Source organism: Argopecten irradians, chromosome 14, assembly GCF_041381155.1.
Source record: "Argopecten irradians isolate NY chromosome 14, Ai_NY, whole genome shotgun sequence".
Classification (NCBI taxonomy): Eukaryota; Metazoa; Mollusca; class Bivalvia; order Pectinida; family Pectinidae; genus Argopecten; species Argopecten irradians.
The window spans coordinates 5,431,546-5,446,900 of NC_091147.1; the positions used below are offsets into that span (position 1 = coordinate 5,431,546).

At 36.6% G+C, this 15,355-nt stretch overlaps 1 protein-coding gene across 3 annotated transcripts in view; it reads left to right on the forward strand.

Annotated features, from left to right (window-relative positions):
• LOC138307796 (RNA-binding protein FXR1-like) overlaps positions 1-14,740 on the forward strand; it is a 32,144-nt gene extending 17,404 nt beyond the window's left edge. Inside the window, exons 10-17 of one of the 3 annotated variants that reach the window (XM_069248681.1) lie at positions 982-1,091; positions 1,958-1,990; positions 6,001-6,087; positions 6,621-6,724; positions 7,049-7,167; positions 7,466-7,633; positions 7,844-7,954; positions 12,726-14,740. In XM_069248681.1, the coding sequence (XP_069104782.1) occupies positions 982-1,091; positions 1,958-1,990; positions 6,001-6,087; positions 6,621-6,724; positions 7,049-7,167; positions 7,466-7,633; positions 7,844-7,954; positions 12,726-13,291 (1,298 nt within the window). In that variant the 3' untranslated portion in view covers positions 13,292-14,740. The remainder of the gene's footprint in view (positions 1-981; positions 1,092-1,957; positions 1,991-6,000; positions 6,088-6,620; positions 6,725-7,048; positions 7,168-7,465; positions 7,634-7,843; positions 7,955-12,725) is intronic. The other 2 variants (XM_069248682.1, XM_069248684.1) reach the window with 2 other exon arrangements.
• The last annotated feature ends 615 nt before the right edge of the window (positions 14,741-15,355 follow it).

A 15,355-nucleotide genomic window follows, 5' to 3' on the forward strand; every position in this document is an offset into this window, starting at 1 on the left:
AATCTGGATCGCCACAGAGCGACATGACCAAATTTTCGTCAATGAACTTTTTTATTTCCATGATCAAAAAAAATAAAATAAATCAACAACTCTTATATTCAATTAGAATATGAACAAAAACATTCTTTTTATATGATAAACACATGCAATAGTAAAATCTAAATGTTCAAGATTACTGCTCCTTCCGCTCCCGAGCGTCCCGGCGGCGATTAGGCCTCCGTGACGTAACAACATGGAGTCGATCGCTAGTGAAAATTGGCGAACAGCCTGTTGCAAGCTTTCTCATGACATCCACTTTTTCAATGATTAATGACTTTAACTTCCACAGAGACGTAATTGAACAAGTATTTCTCACATCATATATGCTTTGTTGAGTTCAAAAAATGTACAAAAAGAGATGAAACTCCAGTCGGAATGGCTTACTCAGAAATCCATGATCTGTCAACGTGTTTAGTCAGCTTACAATGCACTGGCTATGCATGTTACGATTAACGATTAATAAAATCTTTAATCGATTATCAGCAATTAGCTTCATTAATCTAATCGCCTCCGATTATTCGACTAATCGTTTCAGCCCTAATTAATGGGGTCATGGTGACTGAGTGATAAAGATTTTAACGTAATATCGCCCTTCACCTCTGGGTCTTGAGCTCAAATCTCATGTGGAGCATTTGTCAGGTACTGATTGTAGATCTGTGGTATTTATTGGGGTACTCATGACTTTTATCGCCTTCTTAATTCTGGCACGTCATTAAATAACCCTGCTGTTTATAGGACATCAAATAAATCTTATCTGATGAAAGTAATGCATGACTTTTTGTGTGATCCTAAATGACCTTAGTTGTCGATGGGCTGTAAAACTCAAACAAACAAAATCCTATCTGATGATATAAACTTTGGTGAATTTACTGTGTTTGTTCTGTTTCAGCTAAAGTCATAGGCAAGAACTTTGGTGAATTTACTGTGTTTGTTCTGTTTCAGCTAAAGTCATAGGCAAGAACGGTAAAAACATCCAAGATATCGTAGACAAATCTGGCGTAGTGCGTGTAAAGATTGAGGGTGACAATGAGAGTGAAACACCACGAGAAGAGGTAAGTTATTCCTGGGTGGTACAGCTCCATACTGCTGCCTTGTGTGGTATCTATAGAGTTGATGTGAGGCTGCCAAATTTGTCATCTTCAACTTTCCCAGTCGCTCCTCCAAACTTTGTTTATGTTGAAATTAAGACAAAATTAATGAAAATAATTACATTCACATTAAAAATGTACTGCAAATTACAAAAATTTTAAATGGTGATTTTATTATAAGGGTTGTCAGTACGATAAATTATGAACATTTGAAAAGTTTTGATAACTTTGTTTTTTTAATCCATTCAGCAGTTTGTTATTAACTTGTAACTATTTTTTGTCATGATTCAAGATCTCTACATTTAATAACAGAAGGTTCTTTACATATTAAGCTAATGGAATTTATTAGGAATGTTTAATATTGTAAGGTTTTTACTCTGCTTTTACTGTGAATCTGATGATAGTATGACGTTGGCCTGCTTCACCGCTGCAAGCATTGTCATTTTTAGATTTTACTAAGACTTGTACCCATTAAAACTAAAAACAATACAGCAGATGTATTTCTAGCAGCTTCTAGCACTAGTTGGCAGATCTCTGGTATTTAAATACATTTTTATGAAATCTCTTTATTTTTCTTAAGATGATGAAATGTTTATAACACATGATAATATGTGAACACATAACTTTTGAATGTGTATTTAGTGTTGAGGCCTCGATACTATAGTTATATAACACACTGTAAATGGGTGAACACATGTCTTACGCCCTGTTTATATCAGATCATTTAGATAACTACTATGTATTATACTGTCTGTGAAGGAATGGTTCCGTCTCATTGAGTACAATGAATCACAATGAATTAAAACTATGGCCACCCTTTCCCTTTGTAGTATGACGATTGGAGCCATCAGGTCCCCCTGACTGTAAGTCCCTTCGTATTCACTGCCACTTTCTCCAGGCGCTCCTACACGTCGCCATCCTATACCTTTATCACAGCCTCTACTGGTCGCCGCGCACACGTCTAATAAATCAACACATTATTTCACATATTTCAGACGTGAAAAGTTTCAAGATGAAATCATTTTGTTAGCTCACCGAAGTGGTGGGTTACTTTGTTTGGACTGTTGGTTGTGACAGAGGTATGGAATGGCGATACATCGGCTAAGTGTTGTTAGTGATGCCAGGGTACATATCTAATACATGTTGTAGATTTCTCCCAGTCACATGACCAGGAACTGTTTACTAGTGACTGGCCTAGATAGTTTCTCACACAGATGTCTTTATGTTTACAGTAAACTTTGGGTTGAAGGTTCTCTTTATTAGCTTGATTGGATTGATACAGAAACTAATGCTTATTCTCTCTCATGCTTAAACAGTCAACAGCTGTGGTGTTGTTTAAGTAGTGCCATTGTTTATTTTTTTCATTTTTTTTTATTATATTTACTTGGATTTTTTTATAGCAATCTTGTTGTTTTTTTTAATTTCACTGTCCATGTATGGAGATACCCATTGAATTCATATTTAATCTTAATTGGCTTTATCAATAACAGAATTGTTGAATAGCATGATTGTATCATTGACCATGTTGTGTTCACCTCTGCTATATGTTAATACACACTCACTATTTCCTTCAGCTGAGGATGTACGCATATTTGATCAGAAGTAATGTAACATCTTCAGTTGAAATCAAACTCAGATACTCTAAACATCATTCCTAAGAGAGCACACTGTCCCACTCGTCGGTAGTAGTCTGGGTGACCTTTCCTTGCACTTAGTATGTGGTCCAAGCTGTTAAGAAATCTCCAATCCTTGGCCTCTTTGTCAAACATTAGCCTTGTATCATCAACTATCAATCAATGACCTCAATATAAAAGATAGTAATGTCAGATAGTAACCTGGTAACTACCAACTTTGAATGCTTAGATCTGTGTTGTGTGTGAGTTGTAACCGATCAAGAACTTACATGTATATGTATCATTATCAGACTTCTTATTCTGTATAATGTTGTACTGTTGTAAATGGTCTCTCTGTTTGCATGCATGCTGGATGGCTGATTTGGTTGACTGCTTCAATCAGATTTTTGCATAGAAATATTGTGATTTTAAACAATCATTAGTAAATTTCAGCCATTGATTTGAAGAAAGAAAAATCCTATACAGTTTGTTAAGTACAAACTATTATGCAGCTAGAATGATCTAGATTTGTCATTTCTCAAGCAAATGCCATATTCAGGATTATTTAAAAATTCAGAATTAATCGATATGGAATGGATGAGAAAGTTTGAAAGCAGGGATTTTGTTCAAACTTCACATGGAGGGTCCCCTTGGTCCATATTTGTGCCATACAGATTTTGAGGCTGATCGGAAAAACAAGATGGCGGCCAGGCAGCCATCTTTGATTTTGGCGGTTGAAGTTTGTTATCGATATTTCTTGAGAACTACTGAAGGGATTTTGTTCAAACTTCACATGAAGGGTACCCTTGGTCCATATTTGTGCCATACATATTTTGAGGCTTATCGGAAAAACAAAATGGCCGCTAGACAGCCATCTTTGATTTTGGCAGTTGAAGTTTGTTATCGATATTTCTTGAGAACTACTGAAGGGATTTTGTTCAAACTTCACATGAAGGGTACCCTTGGTCCATATTTGTGCCATACAGATTTTGAGGCTTATCGGAAAAACAAGATGGCAGCCAGGCAGCCATCTTTGATTTTGGCAGTTGAAGTTTGTTATCGATATTTCTTGAGAACTACTGAAGGGATTTTGTTCAAACTTCACATGAAGGGTACCCTTGGTCCATATTTGTGCCATACATATTTTGAGGCTTATCGGAAAAACAAAATGGCCGCTAGACAGCCATCTTTGATTTTGGCAGTTGAAGTTTGTTATCGATATTTCTTGAGAACTACTGAAGGGATTTTGTTCAAACTTCACATGAAGGGTACCCTTGGTCCATATTTGTGCCATACAGATTTTGAGGCTTATCGGAAAAACAAGATGGCAGCCAGGCAGCCATCTTTGATTTTGGCAGTTGAAGTTTGTTATCGATATTTCTTGAGAACTACTGAAGGGATTTTGTTCAAACTTCACATGAAGGGTACCCTTGGTCCATATTTGTGCCATACATATTTTGAGGCTTATCGGAAAAACAAGATGGCGGCCAGACAGCCATCTTTGATTTTGGCAGTTGAAGTTTGTTATCGATATTTCTTGAGAACTACTGAAGGGATTTTGTTCAAATTTCACATGAAGGGTACCCTTGGTCCATATTTGTGCCATACATATTTTGAGGCTTATCGGAAAAACAAGATGGCCGCCAGGCAGCCATCTTTGATTTTGGCAGTTGAAGTTTGTTATCAATATTTCTTGAGAACTTCTGAAGGGATTTTGTTCAAACTTCACATGGAGGTTACCCTTAGTCCCTAGTTGTGCCATACAGATTTTGAGGCTGATCGGAAAAACAAGATGGCCGCCAGGCAGCCATCTTTGATTTTGGCAGTTGAAGATTGTTACCGCTATTTCTAAAAAAGTGCTGAAGGGATCTTTCTCAAATTTCATATATAGGTTCCCCTAGGGCCCTAGTTGTGCATATTGCATTTTGGGACCGATCAGATTTTGGATTTTGATAGTTAAAGTTTATAACGCTATTTCTCAAAAAGTGCAGAAGGGATCTTTCTCAAATTTCATATACAGGTTCCCCTAGGACTCTAGTTGTGCATATTGCATTTTAGGACCGATCGGTCAACAAGATGGCTGCCAGGTAGCCATCTTGGATTTTGTTTCAAAGTTTGTTATCGTTATTTCTCAGAAAGTATTGAATGGATCTTTCTCAAATTTCACATGTAGGTTCCCCTAGGGCCCTAGTTGTACATATTGTGATTTGGGACCCTAGGGCCCTAGTTGTACATATTGTGATTTGGGACTGATTGATTAACAAGATGGCCGCCAAGGAGTCATCTTGGAGTTTTAATTTTGATAGTTGAAGTTTGTTACCGCTATTTCTCAAAAGGTACTGAAGCGATCTGTCTCAAATTTTATATGTAGTATGTTTAAAAAAGTTTAAAAAGTAGAGAAAAGATCCATCTTTTCTTTGTCAGATATAGATCATTCTTTGGTGGGCGCCAAGATCCCTCTGGGATCTCCTGTCTAGATTCTTATAAAGATTACAAACACAGGTGAAGTGGTGGTCAGATTTAAACATCTTATTTACATTGGCTCCCCTTGGTGTTGTAATCCGTCCCTCAATATTTCCTCGACCTTCCTTGGTTTCCTCTCTTAAGCATGCTTATATTTATCTACCTAAGAATGTCATTATTTACAGCAAGTTGTCTCCCCTTAATCAAATGTAAATCTACCTGATGTGTTAGACAGTATGTTATGCTCAATCATAATTACAAATAATGAAATGAAATAAGCAGGAATCACACAGCATGCACTCTTCCATTAACAGAGATGAAAAAGATATGTAAATTAAAGATTAACTTTATTTACAGTCAGGGTAATCTTTTTATAAAATCCATGCACCTTACACACTTACTCAACATTAGGAGATATTTTATCATGGAAACAGAAAATTTAAACATAAAATACCATAAGCTATTTTTGGTTAGCATAGTTGTAAATTTGTAAACAGAATTATTACTAAGTTGTGATGCTGTCATTTTATGTCTTTATTGAAAAACGAAAAAAAAAAAGGATGATTGTTAAACTTCTTTTAAATATTTCCGTTTTTAATGCACAAATTGTCACAAACACATACCTATATAGAATGAGTAAGTTATCCTCTTATAGACATACATCTAACAATACCAGTATAAGAAACAATCATTTACATTATTTACATTGAACATATATGATTGATAAATTTTCATTTCAACATAACAAATGTAGGGAAAACAAAGAAATGTGTAATATAAATGTTCTTTCTTTACAGGGTCAAGTGCCTTTTGTGTTTGTTGGAACTTCAGAAAGTATAGAGAATGCTAAAATTCTTTTAGAATATCACCTAGATCACTTAAAAGTAAGTAGCTCTTTGATCATTGGCCTCAATGTTAACCTGTGTTTCTTTTGAATAAATTATTTCCGTTTGAACAATATCATGTACAATTAACAGATATGGTTGTAGTTTTACCACTGATTACCAGAAGTATGGTTGTACTTTTACCAATGATTACCGGAAGTACGGTTGTACTTTTACCACTGATTACCAGAAGTATGGTTGTACTTTTACCACTGATTACCAGAAGTATGGTTGTACTTTTACCACTGATTACCAGAAATATGGTTGTAGTTTAACCATATGGTTGTACTTTTACCACTGATTACCAGAAGTATGGTTGTACTTTTACCACTGATTACCAGAAATATGGTTGTAGTTTAACCACGATTACCAGAAATATGGTTGTAGTTTAACCACGATTACCAGAAATATGGTTGTAGTTTAACCACTGATTACCAGAAGAAGTTAGAATCCGACGGCTCATGTAACTTATATAAGTACTTTTTACAAATGATTAGTAATGCATGTCATCTGTAACGTTTGTTTTCTTGCAGGAAGTAGAACTGTTACGCAAAGAAAAGTTAGAAATAGATCAACAGTTAAAAAGTTTATCAGGGGCCCAGCCTGGACCCTATTTTCCTCCTCCGCGGGAAAGACGGTAAGCACTAACTGCCCATCTATAGGCCTAAATTTCCATGATATAGCTAATACTGTAATTCAAGTTCAAAATGATAGACTGTTTATAATCAGTCTGTTTACAATCAGATCAATAAGGAAATACTATGTTTGGATACTTAAAGGTTGGTGAACTGGATCAATTAATGGTAACAAAGATACGTTTACATGGTTTTTATGCAGCTATTACATATAAGATCCATGCACCAGAGATTTGAAAGACATTAATCACTGTGTCCTTCTGTCTGTCCATCCATCCACAATTGATTTCCAGAAATTTTCTCATTGTAAAATATCTTTAATATAGAGACAGCAATGATCCCTACTCTGACGAGCGTGGTCGGCGGCGATTGTCAGGTAGTCGGGGCGGTAGAGGACGTGGGCCTGGCCGTCGATGGGCTAATGAGAGACGCAGCTTGATATCAGGTATATCGCCTTGCTATCCCTCCTCATTAGATAGCTGCTGTTAAGGTGTTTTAGCCCAGCAGATAATATACATCTGACAATTTCATTGATTCCTTTCAATGTATGGCTTGAACCACTTTAAGATATGTCATGAGCTTTGATTGAATAATATTAAGTAACTAGTCTTTAGATATGAATGACACATTATATCACACATTTCTTTGTTATTACTATATAATATGATATCAACGTAAGAGGTTTACTTTTAAGTGTTTCAGTAAAACTTTTTAACAATGTAATGTTTTCTGTGTGTTCACAGGTGATGAAAGTGGACATAATGTGACAGATTGGTCAGCAGAAGTGACCGCAGAGGAACAGAAACATTCAGGATACCTTACCGACAGTGTTCTCAGTGGGCGAGGCCGAGGAGGGCGTGGTGGTCGAGGACGGGGGCGTGGCTATGGGTACCCATCCTATAGGACTATTGGTAAGTACTTGGGGAGGGTGGGTCCGTACAGACACTCTGGATTGTATATGAATATTACCATGATATCAAAAAGAAAGTCTTGTTTTTTTTTTATGCACAGTATGACTTTTATTTAAAAGTTCTGATTTAATTTTAATGTAAAAACTAAACTTATGTCACAAAACAAGAAAGAATGATCCATGATTGTGTATTTGATTTCATTTTTAACAGCTTACGACTCTGAAGATCCCAGGGATCAAAGGTCACGCAGACGTATGACGGATGACGATGATACTGTTCTAGATAATGCCAGTGTGAACAGTCAGGATCAAGGTATACAGGGTCTGTTGTATTATAGTCTTAACACACTGATAACCAATAACCCTTTATATAACCCAGTAAACCTTTCTACCCAATGATAACCCTTCTCTTTATACAACCAATAAACCCTCCTGACAATTGATTAACATTCTCTCTATACAACCCATTAACCCTCCTAATAATTGATAACCCTTCTCTTTATACAACCAATAAACCCTCCTGACAATTGATTAACATTCTCTCTATACAACCCATTAACCCTCCTAATAATTGATAACCCTTCTCTTTATACAACCAATAAACCCTCCTGACAATTGATTAACATTCTCTCTATACAACCCATTAAACCTCCTAATAATTGATAACCCTTCTCTTTATACAACCAATAAACCCTCCTGACAATTGATAAACATTCTCTATACAACCCATTAACCTTCCTAATAATTGATAAACCTTCTGTTTATACAACCAATAAACCCTCCTGACAATTGATAAACATTCTCTATACAACCCATTAACCTTCCTAATAATTGATAAACCTTCTGTTTATACAACCCATTAACCCTCCTAATAATTTATAACCCTTCTCTTTATACAACCAATACATCCTCCTAATAATTGATAACCCTTCTCTTTATACAACCCATTAACCCTCCTAATCATTGATAACCCTTCTCTTTATACAACCAATACACACTCCTAATAATTGATAACCCTTCTCTTTATACAACCAATACACACTCCTAATAATTTATAACCCTTCTCTTTATATAACCCAATAACCCTCCTAATAATTGATAACCCTTCTCTTTATACAACACATTAAACCTCCTAATAATTGATAACCCTTCTCTTTATACAACACATTAAACCTCCTAATAATTGATAACCCTTCTCTTTATACAACCCCTTAACCCTCCTAATAATTGATAACCCTTCTCTTTATACAACCCATTAAACCTCCTAATAATTGATAACCCTTCTCTTTATACAACCCATTAACCCTCCTAATAATTGATAAACCTTCTGTTTATACAACCCATTCAACCTCCTAATAATTTATAACCCTTCTCTTTATACAATCCATTAACCCTTCTAATAATTGATAACCCTTCTGTTTATACAACCCATTAAACCTCTAATAATTGATAACCCTTCTGTTTATACAACCCATTAAACCTCCTAATAATTGATAACCCTTCTCTTTATATAACCCATTAACTCTCCTAATAATTGATAACCCTTCTCTTTATACAACCCATTAAACCTCCTAATAATTGATAACCCTTCTCTTTATACAACCCATTAACCTTCCTAATAATTGATAACCCTTCTGTTTATACAACACATTAAACCTGCTAATAATTGATAACCCTTCTGTTTATACAACCCATTAACCCTCCTAATAATTGATAACCCTTCTGTTTATACAATCCATTAACCCTCCTAATAATTGATAACCCTTCTGTTTATATAACCCATTAACCCTCCTAATAATTGATAACCCTTCTCTTTATACAACCCATTAAACCTCCTAATAATTGATAACCCTTCTGTTTATACAACCCATTAAACCTCCTAATAATTGATAACCCTTCTGTTTATACAACCTATTAAACCCCCTAATAATTGATGACCCTTCTCTTTATACAATCCATTAACCCTCCTGATAATTGATGACCCTTCTCTTTATACAATCCATTAACCCTCCTAATAATTGATAACCCTTCTCTTTATACAATCCATTAACCCTCCTAATAATTGATAACCCTTCTGTTTATACAATCCATTAACCCTCCTAATAAATGATAACCCTTCTGTTTATACAATCCATTAACCCTCCTAATAATTGATAACCCTTCTGTTTATACAATCCATTAACCCTCCTAATAATTGATAACCCTTCTCTTTATACAATCCATTAACCCTCCTAATAATTGATAACCCTTCTTTATACAACCATTAACCTCCTAATAATTATAACCTTCTGTTTATACAACCATTAACCTCCTAATAATTGATAACCCTTCTCTTTATACAACCATTAACCTCCTAATAATTGATAACCCTTCTCTTTATACAACCCATTAAACCTCCTAATAATTGATAACCCTTCTCTTTATACAACCCATTAACCCTCCTAATAATTGATAACCCTTCTCTTTATACAACCCATTAAACCTCCTAATAATTGATAACCCTTCTCTTTATACAACCCATTAACCCTCCTAATAATTGATAAACCTTCTGTTTATACAACCCATTAAACCTCATAATAATTGATAACCCTTCTGTTTATACAACCCATTAAACCCCCTAATAATTGATAACCGTTCTGTTTATACAATCCATTAACCCTCCTGATAATTGATGACCCTTCTCTTTATACAACCCATTAAACCTCCTAATAATTGATAACCCTTCTCTTTATACAACCCATTAACCCTCCTAATAATTGATAACCCTTCTGTTTATACAATCCATTAACCCTCCTGATAATTGATAACCCTTCTCTTTATACAACCCATTCAACCTCCTAATAATTGATAACCCTTCTCTTTATACAACCCATTCAACCTCCTAATAATTAATAACCCTTCTGTTTATACAACCCATTAAACCTCCTAATAATTAATAACCCTTCTCTTTATACAACCCATTCAACCTCCTAACAATTGATAACCCTTATGTTATACAACCCATTCAAATTCCTAATAATTAATAACCGTTCACTTTGTTGATGATAATCGTCTTTATCTATGATAAGTCATTGTACAATCTTGTTTAATCATGCTAATCAATGATTTTCTTTTCTCCCACCATTCACTGATTTGTCACCGCTTTTAGCCATGAGAGATTTCTCTGCCAACCCCTAGGGTATGACAGATTGCGCACACTAACCTTTTGAACCTGAAGACAATTACGTGACTTCATGCAGTGTGAGGTTGGCGTGCATTGTCGATGACGTCTTCAATATTGACGTACAGACAATGGAACCATGTTCATGTTGCGGTGAAAATGCTTCTGTTTAGGCTATTATCTCTTTTTTTTAGGTCACCTGAGACTTTGTCTCAGGTGACCTATTCTAATCGCCTTTTGTCTGTCGTCGTGCGTCGAATGGCGATAAACAATTTACTTTTTCGACTTCTTCTCCAAAACTACTGAACCAAATTTGCAAAAATACAAAAATTACAAAAAATGTGAATTATGGCCCAGCCCCCCATGACCCTGAGGGTGGGGTCTCGCGTTCCCCCCTGGGGAGGGGGTCAAATACTTTACTGTAGTTTATACAGGGAAAAGACGGGTTTTTGAGCATTATTTGGTCATTTGTCATTTGTAATAGGAAATAAGTCAAATGTTGTCAGAATTATCAGTATGAGAAGGCCATTGAATCCTATTAACAATTTTTCCACGACTGACCCCCAGGGGCCTGAGAGGTGGGGCCAAAAGGGGTCAAATAGGCTAAAACTTCAAAAATCTTATTCTGAAATTCCAGAAATGGCAGAATCAAATACTCTTCATAGATTGAAAGGTCTTGAGGTCCTTTACAAAAATTGTGAATTATATGACCCTGGGGTCTCGCGTTCCCCCCTGGGGAGGGGGGTCAAGTTTACTATAGTTTATATAGGGAAAACACATTTTTGAGCATTATTTGGTCATGTGTGATAGGAAATGAGTCAAACTTTGTTAGAATTATTAGCCTGAAATAGTATTTTAACATCATATCCATATTGGTCCTGGCCGACCCCCAGGGGCCAGAGGGAAGGGCCAAAATTGGTCAAAATGGCTAAAATTTCAAAAGTCTCCTTCTGAATTTACAAATTTGATGGAACTAAACACTCTTTTTAAGGCCCTTTACAAAAATTGTGAATTTCATGGCCCTGGCATCTCAGACTTTCCCCTGATTAGGGGTCAAATCTATTTTAATTGATATTGGAAAAACACCTTTATGAGCATTATTTGCTTAATTTTCAATAGGTCAAACTTGGTTAGAATTATTACCCTGTGATAGCATTTTAGCATCATATCCATATAGGTCCTGGCAAACCTCCAGGGGTAGATGGGCGGGGTCAAAAGGGGTCAAAATGACTAAAATAAGAAAACAAAATCTTCTGAATTCACAGATTTGATGGAACCAGATACTCTTCATAGATTGAAAAGTCAGTTATAAAATCACTGACTGGTTTCAAGGGCCTGATGGGCCAATATATAGTGTTTTTGTGTCTTTGTTTCATTCTGTATCCGAACTCAGGTGACCGCTAAGGCCCATGGGTCTCTTGTTTTCTTTTGTATGGGGGAGAAAAATAATCATTCCATACCTATTAAAGTGCGACAACAAAATCACAACCCTCGGGGGAATTCCTGAATGTCCAACCCTCGGCAAGCCTCCGGCTGGTGTTCATGAATTACCCTTCGGGTTGTGATTTTGTTGTCACACCCTCTAGGTAGGGAAAAAATCTATTAGTCAAAATCTGTAAGTCTCTTTGTACAACCCAGTATTAAAAGTCTAGTAATCAATGACAACTCATTTAAGATGTTACCTAAATAAAACTAAAATACCTAACTGTATAAAATGTATTTTGACTATTCATACTGATCGTTATAACACTTAAAAGATTCTGTGATGACTGTTGTGTGACCATCTTACCAGTAAACTGTTACACATATAGAACATGAAAGACAGGCATGTGTCTTTAAATGTATGAAGTTTACAAAGTTGCCTTTTTTTCCACTTTAATGCTTAAAGTAGCAGGAGTGATCACTAAGCTGTGATTTAAATTGTTGTTGACAGAAGAGCGACGGCCCGAGAGAAGACGACGTAGGAGGAAGAACAGATTTCGTGGAAGTAGTAGTGCAGCTTCTGGTACTGAAACGGACAATAGTGTATCTAATTACCGTCCTGGGGGTGGACCAAGTGGTCCCCGCCCCGGGGGTAGTGCACCTGGTGGTCCTCGTCCTGGTGCCAATAATGGCAACAACATGGTAAAAACTGAAAATTCTAATCAACCTCCCCGCATCAAGGCGGAGGCTGGCACTCCTTTGGCACCCTCTCCGTCTGGGCGACAGACACAATCACCAGCGCGTCAGTCTCCTGGCCCTGGTAAACCCCAGTCCAGCAGCAAGCCCAACACGCCCAGCGGCCAAAATAAGGCGCCACAGGGGACACCAAACAAGGGCCCTGCTCCCAAGGAACAGAGGGAGCCTAGAAAGAATGGGGGAGGAAACAATCCAAAGTTTCCTCCCGCAGTAAGGAATGGCAATCTACAAAGTGGTAGTGAAACAGAATCAAAAGGCAAGGGAAGCTATCAAAACGGCAACAGTAACAAGTCTACTGAGCATATGGTGAATGGCGAGTAGGAGAATCCTGAGTGGGCGTCGCTGGGAGTGGATGTGGCCTCGTGCCCCGCCCTTTCCACATATCACTGTCTGTCTGCCTGTGCTTCACACACCCGTTAGTCGCGGCCTCCCTACTTAGCGTTGACAGACACATCGGACAAGTCTTTAACACCGGACGGGAACATAAATAGACTGGACAGAAATCACCGTTATCGATACATTGTGTCAAAATGGATGCATTAACTGACTGACTGTATTATTTTCTCTCATAGAAAATTGATATATGAACCCCAAAATGAAGGATTTTATAATGACTGCAGTGACACACTTGCTTGACATCATTAACTCTTAATTACATGTGTTATTTAATAGTAATATTGATAGAGGTCATGAACTTTACAGTGTGATGTGTAAACCATGGGTCATCTGAGCTCCAATCTGAATGAAGTAGAAATGTGTACAGTTTCCTTTCCTTGTGCAAGGATACCTGAGGAAGCTTCTGGTCCAGAGGAAGTGTAGACGAGTTGTAAAAGCATAACCAAATAGTCGTATTCAGACTAAACCAGACGGATAATTGTTCTAAAGGTGTTTGGACTGTTGTGTGAACCCCTGCTTGTGAGGTCTGATTCCTCTAAATTTAAGAGTTTCTTATCCTGAAGGTTTTATGTAAACTAGATTTAGGATATATAGGCTGGCAGAGTATTTTGTTCCGATTTGTTAAGAAATGCTAGGGTTTATGAATAATTGCTCCCGTTTTGTTGTTCCATGGATAGAGAAAAATCAGCTATTTTGTCTCCTTCAAGAGTCCTAGGGAATGGTTAACTGAACGACTGGTTTACAACGGTTTATAGGGCGATTGTCCAGTTATGTAGTTTCTTGTGAAGATTTACAGATCTGAATGAAATATGTTTTTTTCAAAAAAAAAATTTAGCAGATGTATTGAATCTTTGGCTTGAGGAGAAAGATCAGTTAGATTATGATCAGGAAAGAAAGATTAGTTTGAGAGATATCGATCTGGACAGAAAAGTAGTATTGATATGATGTAGGATGGTTCACATAGAGAGATCTAGACAGAAAAGTAGTATTGATATGATGTAGGATGGTTCACATAGAGAGATCTAGACAGAAACGTAGTATTGATATGATGTAGGATGGTTTATATAGAGAGATCTAGACAGAAACGTAGTATTGATATGATGTAGGATGGTTCACATAGAGAGATCTAGACAGAAAAGTAGCATTGATATGATGTAGGATGGTTCACATAGAGAGATCTAGACAGAAAAGTAGTATTGATATGATGTAGGATGGTTCACATAGAGAGATCTAGACAGAAAAGTAGCATTGATATGATGTAGGATGGTTCACATAGAGAGATCTAGACAGAAAAGTAGTATTGATATGATGTAGGATGGTTCACATAGAGAGATCTAGACAGAAAAGTAGCATTGATATGATGTAGGATGGTTCACATAGATAGAGTAGAGATCTAGACAGAAAAGTAGTATTGATATGATGTAGGATGGTTCACATAGAGAGATCTAGACAGAAACGTAGTATTGATATGATGTAGGATGGTTCACATAGAGAGATCTAGACAGAAACGTAGCATTGATATGATGTAGGATGGTTCACATAGAGAGATCTAGACAGAAAAGTAGCATTGATATGATGTAGGATGGTTCACATAGAGAGATCTAGACAGAAAGTAGATTGATATGATGTAGGATGGTTCACATAGAGAGATCTAGACAGAAAAGTAGCATTGATATGATGTAGGATGGTTTCACATAGAGAGATCTAGACAGAAAAGTAGCATTGATATGATGTAGGATGGTTCACATAGAGAGATCTAGACAGAAAAGTAGTATTGATATGATGTAGGATGGTTCACATAGAGAGATCTAGACAGAAAAGTAGCATTGATATGATGTAGGATGGTTCACATAGAGAGATCTAGACAGAAAAGTAGTATTGATATGATGTAGGATGGTTCACATAGAGAGATCTAGACAAGAAAGTAGATTGTGATGTGATGTCATAAGACTGTAGGATGGTTTCACATAGAGAGATCTAGACAGAAAA